The 18,736-nt window shown below is 53.9% G+C and overlaps 2 protein-coding genes across 2 annotated transcripts; one reads left to right on the top strand and one right to left on the bottom strand.

Moving 5' to 3' along the window:
• Positions 1-313: 313 nt before the first annotated feature.
• Positions 314-10,457, bottom strand: GID4 (GID complex subunit 4 homolog). The gene is made up of 6 exons (XM_030002276.2): positions 10,096-10,457; positions 7,446-7,505; positions 6,356-6,463; positions 5,509-5,610; positions 4,363-4,493; positions 314-3,122 (listed from the first exon to the last, which is right to left on the bottom strand). Exons 1-6 carry the CDS (start codon positions 10,306-10,308, stop codon positions 3,059-3,061), a joined length of 678 nt encoding a protein of 225 aa, XP_029858136.1. The 5' UTR covers positions 10,309-10,457; the 3' UTR covers positions 314-3,058.
• Positions 10,458-10,589: 132 nt separating this feature from the next.
• ATPAF2 (ATP synthase mitochondrial F1 complex assembly factor 2) lies at positions 10,590-18,160 on the top strand. The gene is made up of 8 exons (XM_030002226.2): positions 10,590-10,852; positions 12,574-12,618; positions 12,945-13,090; positions 13,911-14,008; positions 15,001-15,081; positions 15,215-15,327; positions 16,788-16,903; positions 17,535-18,160. Exons 1-8 carry the CDS (start codon positions 10,723-10,725, stop codon positions 17,670-17,672), a joined length of 867 nt encoding a protein of 288 aa, XP_029858086.1. The 5' UTR covers positions 10,590-10,722; the 3' UTR covers positions 17,673-18,160.
• Positions 18,161-18,736: the final 576 nt, after the last annotated feature.

Here is an 18,736-nt window from a genome sequence, read left to right on the forward strand (position 1 = left end):
TGGGTGGGCGACACAGTCTGACCGGGGAGGCGGCTGGCAGTGAGAGCTGCCAGGGAAACGAGGCTAAGAAGGGGGGCTAAGAGGAGCTGCTTGTAGGGAAAGGGGTAAGGAGTCGGGCAGGTTTCACAGGGAGACCCCCCCCCACCAAGGCTTGCCCCCCTCCTGCTCCCCTAATTAAGGCCGGATCCTGCATTTGAGGCAATCAGCAGTTTATTCGATTGCCGGAGAAACCCTCGAGGGAGGAGATGAGGCACAGCTTCCCCCTGGAACCGAGAAGCGCTTTGGTGGACAAACACACACGGACACAGGCCCCTTAAATACATTTCATGTTTAATTTGGACATTGATCGCTCCGCAAAACACCTCCTCAGCCCCTGCTCCATCTGCCCACAAGTGCACCCCTTCTGCAGCCAGCACGGTTAAAAAGAGACATCGCAACCTCTTGTAAGACCAAATACCCCATTTCTTACCCCAAATCCTCCCCCCAGTCAGTTCTCTCTCACCACACTGCGACATACGTAACATCTCTCCTTAGCTCATCAAACAAGTCAAAGAAAAAGAAAACCAAAACGAAGGCTTTAGAGGAAGGAAGCTCTAAACACCGACAGCCCCGGTAAACCTCTCGGCTCCACGACCTGCTCTGCGCCGGCCACATGCATCCCACGGGGCGGCATCATCCCCAAAGTTTTGGATTTCAGCCGAAATTGGCTTCAGGACGGTGGGAAGGAGACAGGCAGAGAGCAGGATGCTCCTTTCCCACCCTTCTCGCCACTTATCAAGTCTCAAAGAAAAACTTCTGAGGTTTTGGGGTAGTTATACATATTAAACAACCCCAAGACCCTTCCTAACCCAGCTTCTGCCAACGACCCCAGCGTTAACTCAACTAAACCACATCAGAAACCCAAGTGTCACGCTGGCACCCGCAGCCCCGGGGAGCGCAAGGAGACCGGCATCGTCACCAATATTGCACACAGACAGCTCCGGAGGGCTGGAAAGAGCCCTCGGAGCTGGGTCCCTGCGCCCACACAGCACCTGGGAGGGGGCTTCACCCCCACGCTTGGTTACAGACAGTCAGCACCGCCAGCTTTCACCTCTAAAACCAGGACGTCTCCCAGCACCGTGAAGAAACCCCTCTCCCCGAAGGGGACGAGTTTCTCCGAGAGGAGCAGAATAAAATGGGAATCCGCTTCCCAACTGCTCTGCTCGCAGCCGCTCTCCCTTCGCGCCTCAAATCACTCTCCCACTTGCCTTCGCACTACTCTACAAATCTACCTGCAACAGCCAAGACAACGGCACACGCTTCCTTCATCGCAGGGGGGGCTCCCGCCCCGCAGAAGAGCCAGGGCTCCCCCCCTTTCTCCCCTGAGCAGGTCTCTCTCCATTTGTGCTGGGGAAAAGGATTCATCTGCAGCAAACAGCTCGCACGAGGTGGGCGATTTCCGCATCATCTCCTGAGACCAGCCCAGCCGCTTCTCCGATCACACAAGATCCTGACTTGGAATAGAGGGAAATGGGCTCACTGAGACCTGAATACTTTCTCGTTAAGGCTTAAACTAGCAATTCAGCTGCTGCAATAAACCAGACAGACATGCTGCCGAAAGGAAGAAAGTTAGTTAAAAAGAAGAAAACCCAAACCACCTTGGCGCTAGGCATGCGGAGGCTTCGCTTTCCTCTCCCAGGCGGCAAACCCGTCCTCAACACCCACCTGGTTAGCGCGTGACACAAGCCTGCTTTAAGGGGGTTGTTTTTAAAACAGCCAGAAAAACGCAAACTAAACTCTCACAAAAGCCCCGCAGGTGGGACTGTCACATTAAATATACAACCAAGGCCAATTTTTAAATGTCTTTTAAAAAAAAAAAAACAAACCACACGCGCATACACACACACTTTGGCACACAAGCCTTAAGTTATATCACTTGAAACATTTCAAAGTCAGAGGAGAGCTACTGGGGGGTTTTTTGTTGGTTTTTGTTTTGTTGTTTGTTTTTTTTTTTTTTTTCCTTGTTTTTGCCTTGTAAAAAGGTATCAAGCAGTGGTGTTGGTGAAGCATGAAGAGCAAGTACAAATGCTGAACAGTCCCAGAGCTATCCCTGTGATGCTGCTCAACACTTGTACTCCCGTTACTTTCCCAAAGTGGCTAGCATACACGTATATAAAAACTAACGCAGACATTCCCAGTTTTCAATGTGAAAACGGTAAAATGTAATTGAGTACTTGTGCATTTGCCATAGGGTCCTTTGGAAAAGGAACCATAAAAATATATAATTTTTTTAATAAAAGTCGTCTTTTTTTTTTTTTTTTCTTTTTTACCCTTAACTTAAGTAAAGAGCAAATATACACCTATAAGCAGAGTTCAGATCCACTTTACTGAGAGCCTGGAAGTCCATACATCAAATTAATTCCCAGTGGCGTATCCAGACACTGGAACAGCTCCCAGCTCCAAAGGGCCGGTGTTCCTGAAAGATCTGCAGCTCCAGCTAACCTCGTTAGCCAGCGCGAAGCAAAGACTTGTTCAAGCCTTATCTGTCTCAGCCAACACTCCCCCCACAGACTCTGCAGCTGAGCAGTTCTCTGCCAAGCAGAGCCTCACACATGGGACCCAGCTCTGGGAGCATCAGAGCTGGCAATCTGGGCAACAAACCTGAGTCCTGGCGGTTTCAACCCATATCAAGCCGTAACAATGAAAACATAAGCATTGAGCTTATATTTTCTTATTACTCAGAGGACAGACCACTGATTCCAGCTACTGAGAAACAGCTTCCAGAGGAGAGCCAGGAGGAACTTCAGTGATAGAGAAACTAGCTGTGCAATAAGAAAGTGCATTTAAAGGTAGCTTAAAACCAGATTAAAGATCAAATCGCCACTCGACAGGAGGGAGAATCAAGCTCCAGCAGCCACGCTCCTTGGGCTGGGTGGGTTAACATTCAGGCTCTCTCTCACGAGTCCGAGGGGCAGGAGAGAAGCGTGCATTCCCGTGCTCCGACAGGGACACAGTTCTCCTGGCAGGCCATGCTCTCCTGCCCGGTTTGCTTCTGTGCGGTATCAGTTCTGGACAGCTGTCATCGGAATTCGTAGATAGGAGCACTGTGCTCAGGAACATGAGTTAAATTCAATGACTGATACCTGGGAAAGAAGGAAAAGAAGGACAGAATGATTACACAGAGCAACAGAACTCCCCTAGCACTAATGGCTCCTGCTTGGCAGGCCAGAGAGCAGACATCCTGGTGGCCAGCTCTTCTCTTCCCCTTTACAGTCTCAGAGGTGTTCAGGCACCCAACACCCACTTATCCATGGTGCCAAAACCCTGTGAGGGCTCGGCATCATTCCTCATTTCCATTCCCGTGCCTTTGAGCTACCTGCAGCCGGGCTGCGTTCGAGGTGGGCTGACTGTGGTTTTTGGACACCTTTTGAAGTTCAACAACTTTCATGTTCAAACGGCGTTTGCTACAACTGCAAATTACACTCAGGTCTTTCAAAGCTTAGCTTGACAGGATTTGTCTGAAAGCCTCCCAGGTACCTTCCCTCCCCCTGAGAGCTTCCAGCCACCCTACAGATTCACTTGCTGCGTGTGACAAATATTGAAGGCTGTCAGAGGGAAAAGAGCCCTCCACAGCTACTTGTCAGATGGCTGGCTCTAACAAGAAACCAACCAATTAACTTTTGACTGTTCGCTGCGTCTTACAGCAACACCCTAAGGACCTTGGACTACAAAGCACTGGCCTAACAAGATTTCTGCCTGAAGGGAGCAACAGCCAAGCTGTTACACGCGAGAAAGCACCGAGCTCCCTCTCAAAGGCCCCTCCGACATCCTCTGAAGGGCCAAGGCATGGAGAAGCTCAAAGCCTGAATCACTGAGCAAAGTGCAAACTGAGGGAGCACAACCCTGCACACAAGATCAGGCTGCCTTACACTTGCCTGTCCTCACAGGAGGGCAGAAGCAAGCAAGCCCTGTGAGTGTTTGGACTGGAGACAAGGCTTCTGGAGGGATGATTTTAGTGAACCACAGCTGGTGTCTGCCTCCTAACGTACCTCACTGACACAGCAGGCCATTGCTTTGCTGGGCCACAGCACATCTCCAGACCTTGTATCTCCCCTGCTCCACCTTGCAAGCCCAATTATCCCCCGCCATGCAAAAAGGGCAGCACTTTATACCACACGAATCGGCTGCGCTAGCCTGCTCTGGCCAAGCATGGCACACACACCCTCCCTTCTGCCCTGAGGTCCAGCCACCAGACTGAACCTCCTTCCCAGCCCAGAGAAACACCGCCTGGACACTCCCAAGGCTGCAGACAAGCAGAAGAGGAGTCACTGCTTGGTTTGAGGAGCCACCCTTCAGTCCACAGGAGGAAGGAAGCTTCCTTACCATTCTGAACTCCTATGGTAGTAATAGCCCTCTATAGATGCTGCTGACTTCTGGAAGCAGATGTAATAGAAACCAGCAAAGGAAGCACCGCTGATGTCTTTGATAGTGTGATCTGGGACTAGGAATTGTTCCTGCACACAAAACACAGACTGCATTTTACAATGCCGGTCAAATACTACCCCCCCGCCGAATCTGCCCTCCCAAACTGAATATTGGCACCCATTAACACAAAGGCATTCCTGGCTGAGCATTCCCTGCACTCACGGCAGCCCAGACCACAGAGACCAGCGTGTTCTTTCACCACCTGCCACTGCAGGCATCTTACAGGGAAGCAGACAACTGAGAACAGAACCAGTCTGAAGAGTGCAAGAGACCAGTTTCAGTTCAACACCTGCCCCCTGCAAACCAGAAGCCAATTGCAAAATCAGGAATCGGAGCCACTTATAGGGGACTTATGAGAAGGATGGAGAGAGACTTTTTACCAGGGCCTGTAGTGATAGGACAGGGGGTAACAGTTTTAAACTAAAAGCAGGTAGATTTACATTAGATATAAGGAAGAAATTCTTTACTGTGAGGGTGGTGAGACACTGGAACAGGTTGCCCAGAGAGGTGGTAGATGCCTCATCCCTGGAAACATTCAAGGTCAGGTTGGACAGGGCTCGGAGCAACCCAGTCTAGTGACAGATATCCTTGCCCATGGGCGGGGGGCGTGTACTATATGATCTTTAGAAGTCTCTTCTGACACAAACCATTCTATGATCCTATGATTTCCTCCCCCTGTAGCTGCACAAGGCTCATGTAAAGAGGGAAGAATCAATCCAGCTGAAGAACAGAGAGGTGCGGACCAGCCAGTCTGCATCAAACACACGTCCCACACAGGGACTGGAGACACCAATTCTCTCGTCCTCTGGAGCATCACCAAGCAAGATTTTCCTGTTGTGTTTTTAGCCATGACTGCAGCCTCTAAGGATGCAATTAGCTGGCTAGACAGGAGTCACACTGGAATTTGCAAGTATGGTGGGTTACGAGGTTGGTAAGGTGAGATCTTTCATTAAACCATCATAGCTGAAAAAGCTTTCAGGCACCACAAGCCTCTGTCAGTTGCTTGTAAGCAGCTCATCAAAGGAGACGACATGCAGAGTTTACCTTCCATCTCATGAAGACATAGTCCCCATTTTTCAGATCCTCATAATCAAAGTCATCAGAGTTAAATGTTTTTGCATACTGGTAAAAAGCCTGGAACTTCCCCTGCAACAAAAAAAGAAAAGAAAAAAAAAAAACCAGGATGCTTACTCCAGGAGTAGAGCTCACTAGTGCCAGCTGCTATTTAGGAGGGAAAAACTGCTACAGAACAGGACCTTCTCACCAAAGGGGCTGCTCTTCCCTTGGAGCAGTGCTAAATGTACACCCCAGGACTAGCACAGGGGAACACAGAGGACTGCCAGACACCCACAGCCACATCCAGCCCAGCTGGAGAAGCTCCTACACTGCCAGAGGAAGGTATTTTGACTGAAACATAATAAACATCAAAGTCTGGCAAACAAAATCTGGCCCTGATCCAGAGCGCAGCAGCAGACACACCCTATCGCAAGCAGAGGGCTAAGGTGGCTGAGACACAGGTACCAACTGCCCTGCCTGTGCTAGAGGGGCACCTCTCCCCTTCTCCACTCCATTTTGTGATAAGCCTTCAAAATAAGGAGCGTGGTCTCCTCGGGGTCAAGAGATGGGGATTGCTCCTGGTCCCTTCCAACCCCATGGCGAGCAAGTGGAAAACAAGACGCCCCCTCCCTTCCCATAGATCACAGCCAACAGCCTGCTGAAGGGACCTCTAGTTGCAAAGATGTCAGTGGGGAAAGGCGGGAGACACCCAAAAAGGACAGGTTTCCAGGCCCTTCTGACAGCTTTTGCCTGGGCACACACTGCACCTCACCTCCAAACCAGCTGCTCAGCCAGGACTGCATCAGACCCACATCTGCTCCCCAGATTTATTTACCCAGTGTTTACGATCCACATCTTCATCAGCATCCCACTTGCGTGTTAAGAAAGGGTGCTTTTTACTGATTATTTCGCCTTCAAAGAAAGTGGTGAGGGTTGGGTACTCCTAAGAGAGAATGGAGACGAACGAGAGGTCAGAAGATTGGTCACCTAGAGACAGAAACTCAAACGCAGATAGAGGTGCACGTGCTCAGCAAAAAGCAGCATCTTGCAGCAAGAGCTCTGGGCAATCCGAAGCCAGTGCTCCCATCGTCCCTCCAAGCAGCACGCTGACTCATCCTGCCCCACACCTCTTAAAGCCTGACTCGTATGCACGCACAGCCTCCACCCTCTTATTCCAGCCTCTCTCTGCCTCTCCATTCACTTCATGAAACCAGAAGGAGCCGTGTCAGAGCTGGACTGCGGGGAAGCTCCCAACTGGATGATCACAAGTGACCGTTTACAGCCAGCACCGCTCCCCAGCAGACACCGGGCAGTTGCTGCGTGACTGCTACAGAGCCCAAGGGCTGGATTAAGCCACCCCACCAGGGGAGAAGGTGCTCCTCTTCAGCTTTGCATTCGCACCGAATTAGAACACAGGCAGGGAATAGCAGACTCAGCTGGGGTGAGTGAACTTCTCCAAACACTCCCACGTAACGACAGACACACAGTGCACTGCAGCCAATAGAAGCATCACCCCTAGGAGACAGTTCTCACTGACAGTCCGACACCAGGAGCAATCTTAGAGGATGGATGGGGAAGGAAGTATGTAAAGATCTGACTGTTCGGGTCCTGGTTTACTTTCAGCAACACACCACCACAGGTAGAGTGCCTAAAGCTGACCGCAGGGTCAGATTTGGTTGTGCTCAGACCTTAAGGGATGCCAGATAAGCCTTCCTCATTCAGGACTCCCACTGAGGCCCATCATACTTGCTTGACACACCAAGAACAACACACTGAAGTTATTAAAACTATATAGCGGTCAAATCTACTGTATGCTCAATCCCTCCACTTTCTATTTCTGGTGGGTGGCAGCTTCTCCCACCCCACCAGGAAAAAGAAAAGCCTTTACACGGCACTTCTCTTGTTGTTTTGCAGTTAACACTCACCTCTGTAAGGCCTTTAATCTTCAAGTATCCACAGAGATAGGAGTTTTCCATATCCACATGCTAGAAAAGAGTGCAAAGTCCAACCATAAGCATAAGCATGAAGGCACCCAATCGATCCAAAGAAGTTTCTAACCCCTCCAAGGCTAATTTCAGCTTCAGCCGGTACAGCCTGTCCAGCTTACTGCCCAATGCTCATGCTGGCAGCCCTTCCCCATGACTGGGAACCACCTGGAAAGATCTTTTACAGGGGCCCAGCTCACCTCTGACAGCCTCCACATCCCAGGCCTGACAACACCCACCCCACTTCCAGCTCCATCACACTGAGGTAGCACCCTCTGCCCAGAGGTCTCCGATGGGAAGCAAATCCTCCTCTCTCCACCCAGAAGGAAGGAGACTCACAGTTTTCTCCAAGTGAAAGCACCACTGGCAGAATCACCCACACCCCCAGCCCCCACAATTCCCAGTCAACCGCTACCAGCAAACTGGCATTCAGGGGAGAGAAGAGTAAAAACCATCTATTTACTGGAGATAATTCAGGCTAGAGGAAGAAAGCACAGCCCTGAGCTTTGCTGTCTGCTTATTTAACAGGCCTGACCTATGCCTCTCTAACATGCTACCTGTACTCTCTGCCTAGTACCCAGCACGGCGGACGCCAAAGCCTGCTCAGAAGCCAAATGATCTCTCGTGCACTTTGAAAGAGGCCTTTCTCCCAGATCTAATGCTTTCATGCCACCCTTCTTTTGAGTTACAGGGCTGCAGCTCGCTGCTTCTGCTGTGCAGAAGCTAGGCAGGGGGCTGCGTCTGTTCCAAGCACCTTTAAAACCAGGGGATTTTCTAAGCTTTTCCCCGACATCTCCAGATCTGTTTTCAAAGCAAGAAGTGAGTTATTTGGGGAAGTGCAAACATCAACTGTGTGAAGATGGATCTTCCCCACCTGTGATCAAAGACAAGCAACGTTTCTCTGCGCTCAGCACAGGGAGAGCAGGCAGCCACCTCTTCTCAGCTGACACGCGCAAAACAGCAGCATTTTTAGCACAAAGCCACAGCCAGCCCCTGCGAGAAGGCAGCGTGCAGTGAAGCTGATCAGCCATAGGATGTCCCCACCACAGCAAACCATACCAGGTACGCTTGTGCTGTGGAGGACCTTATGTGAAAACAGACGGTCCAGTTCAAACACTACCCCACCTGCTGACCCTGGGGCTCTGACACTACTCCACAACGCCGGCACACATGGCAAGCTTTATCGCTGCACTCACTGCACGCTCAACCACAGTTCCTCAGATCCCATGCCACCAAACTGGGAACAAAGCTGTGACTCGCAGGGTGCTCTATAGGAAAGCGTGTATCAGATGTCTGGCTTGCCCGCGTACTAATGACTCCACACCTCACCAGCTCTGCCCAAAGCAATCATGCCAATCCCTAGGACTAAAAATAAAGCACGCAGGGTGACAATGACTGCAGGGAGGAATGGGAAAGCCACATGAGCCAGCGTCCTGATTCCCCAGCACAGCTGGGCACTACAGCTGTCTGGCTGCATTCCTGCCACAGACAAACCACTGCACTTCGCCCCAGGCTCTCTGCTCAGCCTGGGGGGGGCCTCTGACAGCCCAGGGACAGGGAACCCTGGGTCCCAGGTCCAGCCAAGCCATGCTCTGCCAGCCTAAGACTGGGACCTGGATCTCTGCTGATTTCCAGCCAGGCCTGAAATACAGGCTGTCCCACTGGTAGGGACTTCCCAGAAAACCACCTGCTCTAAGCTGGTCTCTTACCCTTCTGCCCTGTGGCATGGAGGTGCACAGCCACCCGAGAGCCTGAAGGGAATGGGGGAGGGATCCTGGGTTATGAACCTTGCCAGGACCAAAGGGAATGGGGCAAAGAGGTGGAGGAGAAAGGCTTGAGTGCAGTGGGCCCTCCTCAGGGTTTGAGGGGAAGGGATCAAGTAGGTGGCCCTAGGACCTCACTGGGCCTGAGGAAAAGGAGTCTATACCGGGGCCTGAGAGGAATAGGACAGGGTCTTTTCCCCTGATCCTGAAAGGAGGGAAAGCGCACGGTGGGGGCGGGATAGAGATCTCTCCAGAGCCTGAGGACTCACAGCCATTACCGGGCTTGATGGAACCAGGGGAATCACAGAGAGGCACTGCCAGGTCAGAGGGAAAGCAGGGCAGGGAGGACCACAGGCCTTTCCAGGCCTGAGGGGAAGGGTCCCCCTGAGACCTCCGCTGCCCTGCTCCCACCTCACCAGGGCCAAGAGGAACGGGGACCCTGGGACTAAGGGAAAGGGGTCTCCCCCACCTCAGCCACAGGCCTCGCTGGGGCTCAGGGGATGGGACACACAACAAGGTCCGGGCTCTGACGGAACTGGGGGAGGGCAGACACCGACCCCAGCCGGGGGGTGAAGAGAACGAGGGCGGGGAGGACTGCGGCGACCGGAGCGTGACAAATTCAAGCGACTGGGCCTGAGGGGATGGGAGACTGGACGACCGCGGCTTTAGAGTCCGAAAAGGAATAAAACGGGGCGACCGCGGCCTGAGGGGACCGGAGGGGCGGGAACGACAACCGCGGCCTGAGGAGAGCGGGGCCCCGCCGCGGCGGGCCCGGGGCTGAAGGACGGGGTCGGGGGGGGGAAGGAGGCGGCCGGCGGGCCCCTCACCTGCATGACGACCTCCACCTCGTAGGCATTGCCCTTGCTGCGCTGCTGCCCGCGAAACTTGGCACCGCTATAAAGCAGCGAAGTGGCCACCCCGGGCTGCGCCGTGTTGATGGGAGGCGGCGGTACCAGACTACTAGCGGCCGCCCCCGAGGGAGGTGAGGAGGCCGAACCCGCCGCACCGCCCGCACGGCACCGTTCGCTCCGCACCGGCATCTCGGGAGGGTCCCCGGGCGCCAGCGTGGCCGGGGCCGAGCCGCGGCCGAGCGGCACCGCCCGCTCCCGCTCCCGTTCCCCACACGCCGAGGCCGCCGCCGCCGCCGCCGCCGCCAGGCTCAGGGCCTCCCGGCAGCGCCTCCGCGCCCTCCCATTGGCCCTCGCGGGTGTTGCGGGAAGGGCGGTACCGGGCGACGATTGGCCACCGCCGCCCGGGCACGCTCTTCCTCCCGGCAGGCGCGGCCGCGGGAGGCGATGGGAAATGTAGTCCTTGGACGGGACGGGGAGGCCGGAGGGACAAAACGCGTTCGCGGAGCGGATTGGTTGTCGTTACGGCAACATGGCGGCGCCCGCGGTGCCGCGCTGAGCCCGGCAGGACGGTGGCGGTCGGTGGTTGCTTGTTCTCTCGCCGCGATGTTGAGCGGTTGCCGCCGGTTGCTGTGGGGCCGCTTCCCGACCGCCCGGTTCCCCCGACCGCCTCCTGCCGCTGCCGGGAGCGGCCCGGTGGGGCCGGGCGGGGGTCGGGGCTACGCCCCACCGGCAGGTGAGGGGAGCGCCGGGCCCACCGGGGCCTCCCCAGCTCCCTTCGGGGAGGAGGAGGAGGAGGGGGGGGCCCTTCCCTGGCTCGGCGGGGCTGGTCCTGCTGGGGGGGGACATCCCGCCGGTGGGACCCCCTCAAGGTCACCCCGGGCCAAGGGAAGGCTGGGCTCGGGGCGGGTGGAAAAATGGGTGTTCGGGGCGGGGGAGGGGGGTCCAAGTCCTCAGTGTATCAGTTTGCGTTTGTGTTTTGGTGGGGTTTAGGGATTTTGAGGGGGTGGGACCCACCCGAGGTGGTTCAGGCACGTTTTGGGCCATGTATCACCTCCTCAGATTTTGCTGGAAACGCGTAGGTTTGAGGACAGTAAAACTAGTCTCGTTCTGTCTGAGGTGAGGCTGCAGAGTCGCAGTGACTCATCGCGGCGTGTTGGGAACCCACTGACGTGACTCAGGACCCCTCTGGGGTACGAGCACGTTAATCTTTTCAGAGCTGTGCCTTAACAGCGTGGCATTTTCTGAGGCCCCGAAGCTTGCAGGTCACTGAGCCTGAGCAAATCCTCTTCCATTTCCCCAGCGGGAATGTACTTTTTATAGCCTAGAATAACAGACCTGCAGCCTGGCCTGCTCGCTTCACCCTTCAGGAGGTAGATTTTTGGGTTCGGGATTTACGATCTGGTCGCTGTCGTCAGGGGAAAGGCTTGCAGATTCTTCCTGCCTTGTGTGAGAGATACAAACTTTTGCAACACGTGTAATCCAGCTCTCGGGTGTTGGGAGTGCGTGAAACAGTGCTGGTAGGAAAGGAGGCTGCTCTCAAAACAGAGACCTGCAGTTCCCTCAGGCTCACCTTGCCGGTGGAGCAGGCATCCTCCCGAGCTGGAGCTGGGTGTGTGGGCTGGAGGCGGCTGCGGGAGGTGGTTCCTCCCCTGGTGACTCAGTGGCATGCTGCAGTGTGTGCAACGAGTCCCCAATACCATCCAGCTGTTACCGCATGTGCCTGCAATAAACCTGCTCCCGTGGGCGGTTGTGGTGGAGGGAACAGCATCCTGCCCCTGCATGCTCCGAGCCTGCCGGCAGCTGTGGTTCTTCCAGAGGGTGCGTCGGCTGCAGGTCAAAGCAGAGAATGAGCTAGAGGCACTGAGGGAGATCGTGTGGGTTGGCACTGGGTGGGTTTGTTGTCATTGGGGATGGAAAGAGAGGTTGCCGTGCCCTGCCCTGCCTCTAACCCAGCTCTGCTGGGTTTCTTGTCGCTCTGAGACAGAACAAGCAGGGAGAGAGGGTTAGCCAGAGCAGTTCAGGGATTAATTTGTCAAATGTGATTGCAAGTGGGAGAATCTTGAAAGATTTGACCCCAAAGCAAAATTCCAGAAGGAGTGCTGGGACAGGTCTGCTTTGGAAACCACCCCTGCCAGACTCTGTAGAAATTCGGTGCAGGCCAGTTCGAAGGGAGCTGAGACCGCAGCCTGGCAGAAGCGAAGCTGGTCCCGTTCACTTGCCAGTTGTGCACAGCAACCCTGTGGTTTTCACCAGCTTCATGGCACTTCCCCAGTTGAATGGAGCTCACTGAAACGGTGTAGTGCTTGGAAACTGTGGATGAATGGGCTGGATTTTTGTGGCCAGGCCACCTCAGCAGCACTGAGGGCTCTGTCTTTTCTGGGCTGTGATGGGAAGCAGGGGAAGGGACCGAACCTCCTCTAACTGCCCTCTGAATGGCTCTGTTTTTGTCCCCAGAGAGGAAGCGGTTTTACCAGAACGTGAGCATCTCACAAGGAGAAGGTGAGTATGGCCGCTGGGACAGGACAGAGGGGCTCGTTCCCGGGAAGGGTGTTATCAGCCCACACTTCTTCAGCAAGAGCGTGGCACACCTGCAACCCAGGCTGTGCCCTTTCCTCATCTATAGCGAAGCTATGTGGTGGGAAATGGCTTCCAAGACTGGGGGAAAAGTATGTCAAAATGATGGTGATGGTGGGGAAACTTGAGTATCCCTGGTCCCGTGCTCCCGTCAGCTCCGGCTCTGAATCTGCTCCTACTGTAGGGTTGTCTGTTGTTCCTTAGTGCCTGCTCCTCTTTGATTCCCCAGGATTTCTACTCTGATTCCCCAGGAGGCTTTGAAATAAACCTGGACCACCGAAAGCTGAAAACGCCCCAGGGCAAGCTCTTCACTGTCCCCAGTGAGGCCTTGGCCATTGCAGTGGCAACAGAGTGGGACTCCCAGAAAGACACCATCAAGTTCTACACTATGCACCTGGTGAGCACGGCAGGTTGGGACGCTGAGACCTCGGCAGGGCGGAACACAGCACGCCGGGAGAAGTCAGGTCAAGGAAGTCAGGATTAAAGACAGGGAATCAAAATGCCAGGGGCTAAAGGTGGGTTTGCCAGGCCACTGCCACATGGTGAGGGCTGTGCCAGCTGGCAGAATGGATTCCAGAGCAAGGGTTGAGAACCACTTTGGGGTGTAAGCCTTGCGCCGGCTGCACGAGATGCGTGTGTCTTCTGAGAATGCTTCCTTCTGCATCCTGCCTCCTCCAGCTCTCCTGAGTACCTGCAGTAGAATTGGCATGGCTTGGTCTAAAATGGGGGTGACCACGTAGACATGAGAACAGTCTCCAAACGCAGAACATGGAGAGACCAGGTTGTCCTAACACCGATGGAAACAGGGACAAGAGGTTGGGACTTATGCTGGCCACTGGGGAGAACCTTGCAGTCGTGAGGGTGGTTAGATACTGGCTGGGTGACTGTCTAGGGGGAATCTATGTCACTGTGGGGACTTTAGAAGGGCCTGGACAGTGTTATTTGGGATAGCAATGGGCAGGAGGAAACGGTGAGCTCTGGAACAGTCTGTGAGCTCTCTTCCCTGGTGCTTGATGGGCCTGCTCCCGAGGCTTCTGAAACCAGTGAGAAGATTCCTACTACACGAGCCATGTTCTGGCCCTGCACCCCCCTTTAGCTGCGTCCCTCGGTTCTCTGTCTGCCACAAATTCCTCTGCTGCTTCTTGGCTTTGCACAATGGAAGCTGCTGTTTCCCTAAGCCTTGAATAACAGTGGTTTAAACTGCCTTTATCCCCCAGACCACACTGTGCAACACGGCGCTGGACAATCCCACACAGCGAAACAAAATGCAGCTGATCCGTGCGGCTGTGAAGTTCCTGGAGACTGACACTGTCTGGTATGAGATGGGGGCCCGGCTGGCGCAGAAGCGAGGTTGTCTTGTCGCAGTGTGCTTTTTGGAAAGGTGGTTGGGGCAAGTGAGAGAAAATGTCTACTGTAACCCAGTCGTGGCAGGGCTATGATCTGTCCTGGTTTTGGCCCGAGGGTTTGAATTAGTTTAGGCCAGTCCTACGTCTGCAAACCTAGTGGAAGTCCGTGTACCTGAACGGTATAGGTATGAGGGAGAATGAGGATCTGGTTCTCTGTTGAACTCTGTTTTGGACACCTCCATGCTGGGCAAGGGTGGGAGCAGCAGGAAATGAAGATCTCTGGGGAAAAGCAACTATCTTTGAAAAGCCTGGGGGAATCTGTCAGCCCAGTCCCTGGTACTCCTATGCCAGTACAGGCAGCTCAGACTACTCTTACCAGTAGCAAAATGCCCTTCGTTCCTTAAAGTCCCTGTGGGCTGCAGGCTCAAGCCTGTTCATGCCCAGGCTCCTGTCTCACAGTCCCAGCCTCTGAGGTGTCCACTGGCAGCTGCTCAGCTCCTGTGGGGAGAGGGGAACAGGACTCCCCCCATCTGCCTCTGTGGCTTTGCTCAGGCTGGCAGTGGGGAGTGCCGAGCTGAGCCGCTGGGCAAGGTGGGGCAGGAGGAGTGGCCCCATATAAAGAATTCCAGTGGGATATGTCCCCTGCTCTAACCGCTAAACCTCGCAGCATCCCATGGCTGGTGTGGGGCTACCTGCAGTTTTCTGTGGTGGTTTGCTGCTCTGATTTGCAGTGAGATAGCATTGTCCTTCCTAGAAAAACAAAAAGCTCTGAATTCAGGGGAGAGTGGGGGGATTGTTCCCAGTCACTGCTGCCGCTGGGTGGACAGTAGACCTTTGCTCCCCTTGCTGTGATCTGGGGAGGGGGTAGCTTCCTTCCCAGAGGTGTGTCCTAGTCTGGCAGGGAGCAGCCTGGCAGCCTGGGAGTGAACATCCAGTGTGGTTTTGTTCTGCAATGTCCCAGCTATCGTGTGGAGGAGCCAGCCGCCTTGGCGGAGCTGCAGAGGAATGAATGGGATCCCGTTGTCGCCTGGGCTGAGAAAAGGTAAGAGGTCAAAGATGTTTCTGTCTGCTGATGCCTTGCCCTGCTGAGGCCAGGAGCTCTAGTGCTTGTGACTGTCAGAGCTGCAAGGTCCATGAGCCCTGTGTTTTTCTAAGGGGCTGGGCGATTGTTCCAGGTACAACGTGGCAATTGGCTCCTCGACCAGCATCCTGGGGCCAAACATTCCAGCCAGCACCAAGGAGACCTTCGTCAGCCATCTGGCGTCCTACAACATGTGGGCCCTGCAAGGTGAGAGGGGCTGGGCTGGGGAGCCCTCTGCTCAGGCTGTGCCAGCGGAGGAGGCGGTTCCTCTCCACGGGGGAGAAGAGCGACTGTAACATTTTTCTTCTACAGCTGAGATAATCAGAGTGTTGAGGTTTATGTTTTAAAACTGCAGGCCAGTCCCTTAGCTGTATTTTTTAAGGGTAGGGACTCTCCCCTTAGTGCCACTAGTGTCCAGGGTCTGACTGTGCTGGCCTGCGAGCTGTTTGGTCTCTACCCTAGCACAAATAACTTCTTTAATGCTAAACCTTAGTCCCCAGCTTTGTTACCAGGAAAAGAAATAGGGTTTAGTACTCCAAGTGCCCATGGTTCTGTGTACTGTCCTCACTCTTTCACCCTTACAGCCCACTTGATCCTACCTGATACTGCTGAATGACACCTAAAGATAGAAAAGAAGTAATATTTGCTTTGCTCAAGTCCTCAAATGCAAGACTTGAATGAGCAGCAGACAGTGAAACCCACAAAAGACACTAGCTTTGCAGCTAAGGGAAGTTAACAGTGTTGATTCCTGGGACAGGGCTTGCAAAGCTTTTCCATTACCCCTGTAAAGATACTTTTTGATGGATCATTTGCTTTCCTCACAGTTTGTAATATGGGTAGGCAGGGTGGAAGGGAAAGGTACGTGCCTCCCCTGGGGAAGGGGAGCCTCTGGGCAGCTAGTCGACTTTAGACCTGAAATTCAAGGTCTGGCCTAGACTGGTAGCACAGGACGTTCTCACTTCAGTTCCTTCCTTAAACCCTGTCCATGTGCAGGCACCTCCATTTCCTATCAGGTTGAGCTGAACCGTGAGTGCTCAGAAGCTCAGAGTTCTGAGCCCTTCTTTTTTCCTCCTCCTGGCTCAGGGATTTGCTCAGGTCCCTCAGCCATCAGGCGCGCTCTCTCCTCCCCTGAAGAGGGGTGTCTTGCAAGCCAGTAGCTGGTGGTGTGGCAGGAAAGAGCTCTGCTGTTTTATCAGCTGAGCCCAGCAGCTGTGTCCTTTGCCGACACAGTTCTCCCAGGGCACGGCACACTGCACACATTTGCACAGTGTTTTTCTAGGAGCGGTTATAGATGCGGACAGCTCTTTTATCACCAAACAGTATACAAGGCCCTCTCACCCTAGACTTTCAGCTGAGCTCCAGAATACTCGGGCCTGGATGGGTACCTCTTCCCTTTGCACAGGGAAGGTTTGTGGCGGAATAAAAGGAGGCAGTTTCCAAGGCATAGCCTTTGTCACTGCAGTGACAGTGGCCAGAACAGCGCTTTGTGTCTGCTTTTAACTGCAGATCTGATGCTTAAGTGCCCAGATGCAAGTGGGAGGATCACTGGCCCTGTGATCCCCCTGAGGAGGCACCACACCCTGACTGTTCAGAGCATGTGAAGATGCTGCTGTAATGCTGCAGAAAACAACCATGAATCTTGTTCGTTTTGGGTTATTCCCTTCCAGGTATAGAATATGTAATCACCCAGCTGAAATCTCTGATTCTGTCCATGGGTCTGATTGACAGGCACATTACAGTAGAGAAAGCCGTGCTTCTGTCTCGCCTGGAGGAAGAATACCAGGTAAATTATGTTACAAAACAGCCCTATAATTCAAATAGCAATAATCTCAGCATGACAAATGCACCTCCCACCACAAATAACTGGCAAGGGAAGTGCCTGCTATTGCAGGAGAGGTTCCACTCTGCCAGTCTCCCCATTTGAGAGAGTTTGGAGTGTGCTGCTGTAGAGCAACACCATAGGGGCAACAGCCCAGAGTGTTCCTGGGACTGCCAGTTTCTTTTTGCAGAACCCAGGTGGCTGCTTTTCTCTCTCTCTAATCTGAAGTGCAAAGTCATGGCTGGCTTCTCTTGCTGTGGGTTATCCAGCCTGGAGGCCTTGGTAGACACCAAGCTAATAACTTGCTTGCTGGAAACTGGCCTGGCGTGAAGCTCTCCCTGACCCAAAAGTGGCTGAAGTTGATGGGAATCTTTTCATCCTCCCTTTAAGGGCCTTGCCTCAGACCCCAGTACAAATGAAGCATGTCCTTCCACTGAACTCATCTGGAGATCTGTCTGCCCCAGTAGGCAGTGATCAGCACAGCTCCTGGGGGGTTACCCGTGTTTCACAAACATGAAAAGGGAGGCTGGGAGTTGCTGAGCAGCTCTACATATAATCCAGTTCTGAACTGACTCGTGTTCCTCCTCTCCTTCAGATTCAGCGGTGGGGCAGTGTGGAGTGGGCCCATGACTATGATCTGTGCGAGCTGCGTGCTCGCACGGCCGCTGGGACTCTCTTTGTTCACCTCTGTTCAGAGAGCTCGACTGTAAAACACAAGCTGTTGCAGGACTGAGGCTGCTGGGCTGGGCGCAGGAGGAGAATGCCCAGCTGTGAATTGCTGGCATGACCCAGTGAGGGCAACCACCCTCCTGCCACCACGTCTTTCCTGGGATCAGCCTCGTGCTGAGGAGCTGCGACTTTGTGGGCAACTCCTCGCTTGGACTGCCTGCCGCAGTGCAGCGCCAGCAGTTTTGAGCCCACAAGGAGGAAAGGTCGAGGTGAGCTTCCTCTGCATCCCCAAGACAGCAGCTCTGTCCATTACCGGTGTCTGTAACTCATCAGAGGAGCTCTCACGAAAGAAACAGCTTCCTGGGCAGGGCGCGGTACAGACATACCCAGCATATGCCACATGTCTTCATAGCTGCCAGCTCCTGACACACACTTGTTATGGAAATCTGAAAACAGACTCCATTGCATCTGTTCTTCATCCCTCAGTGTGCCTGTATGTAACACCAGGGTCTCTCTGTTTGATTAAAGGCACGCCCCTGCTAGATACTGAAAGCCAATGCTGCTGAGTATTTCTTTGTTTTAATCACCAAACCGTGGTGTAGGTCCTGAGCTGCCAGGCTCCAGGCAGGTGCTGGGATGGCTGCAGGCAGAAAAAAACATGGAGCAGAGCTGAGCAGACACTAACTACCAAACAGATCTGCTTCCTCCACATCTCTGTGTGAGCCTTTCCATGTTAGGTGCCCTGTCCTTGCAGCCAAGGAGTAGCAGGGAGCCGACTGTGCAGTCCTGGAGCAAGAGGGGGGGAACCTGGGCTCCTGCCATCTTCAAAAGCACAGGGTACTACAAGGTAAATCTGTATACGACAGGCAGCACCAGCCATGGGGCTTTCAGAGAGACCTGGTCTCCCCCTGGAGTGCGTATGCAGCCACCCTCTCGTTTAACCTTCCCACCTTTCTCCTTGCTGTTTGCCTTGAGCAGTACCGCCCCAGCCAGCATCATTCCTCAGAAGCTGCCCACAAGTGAGCGTAGCAGCTGCTGTCACTGAGCAAGGAGGGGAATTAATGACTCCTCGCTTGGCTGTTGCGAGCGGCGGTGTGTGAGCTCCTGTGGAACCATTGATTTCCCTTC

This window comes from Aquila chrysaetos, chromosome 25 (assembly GCF_900496995.4).
Source record: "Aquila chrysaetos chrysaetos chromosome 25, bAquChr1.4, whole genome shotgun sequence".
Classification (NCBI taxonomy): domain Eukaryota; kingdom Metazoa; phylum Chordata; class Aves; order Accipitriformes; family Accipitridae; genus Aquila; species Aquila chrysaetos.

Excerpts from the sequence above, each read along its gene's own strand:
- GID4 (XM_030002276.2), bottom strand. The coding sequence starts at position 10,308 with ATGCCGGTGCGGAGCGAACGGTGCCGTGCGGGCGGTGCGGCGGGTTCG. Across the intron at positions 7,506-10,095 it reads AGGTGGAGGTCGTCATGCAG|CATGTGGATATGGAAAACTC; the intron begins GTGAGGGGCCCG and ends ACTCTTTTCTAG. Across the intron at positions 6,464-7,445 it reads AGATTAAAGGCCTTACAGAG|GAGTACCCAACCCTCACCAC; the intron begins GTGAGTGTTAAC and ends ATTCTCTCTTAG.
- ATPAF2 (XM_030002226.2), top strand. The coding sequence starts at position 10,723 with ATGTTGAGCGGTTGCCGCCGGTTGCTGTGGGGCCGCTTCCCGACCGCC. Across the intron at positions 10,853-12,573 it reads GGGCTACGCCCCACCGGCAG|AGAGGAAGCGGTTTTACCAG; the intron begins GTGAGGGGAGCG and ends TTTTGTCCCCAG. Across the intron at positions 16,904-17,534 it reads GCCTGGAGGAAGAATACCAG|ATTCAGCGGTGGGGCAGTGT; the intron begins GTAAATTATGTT and ends CCTCTCCTTCAG.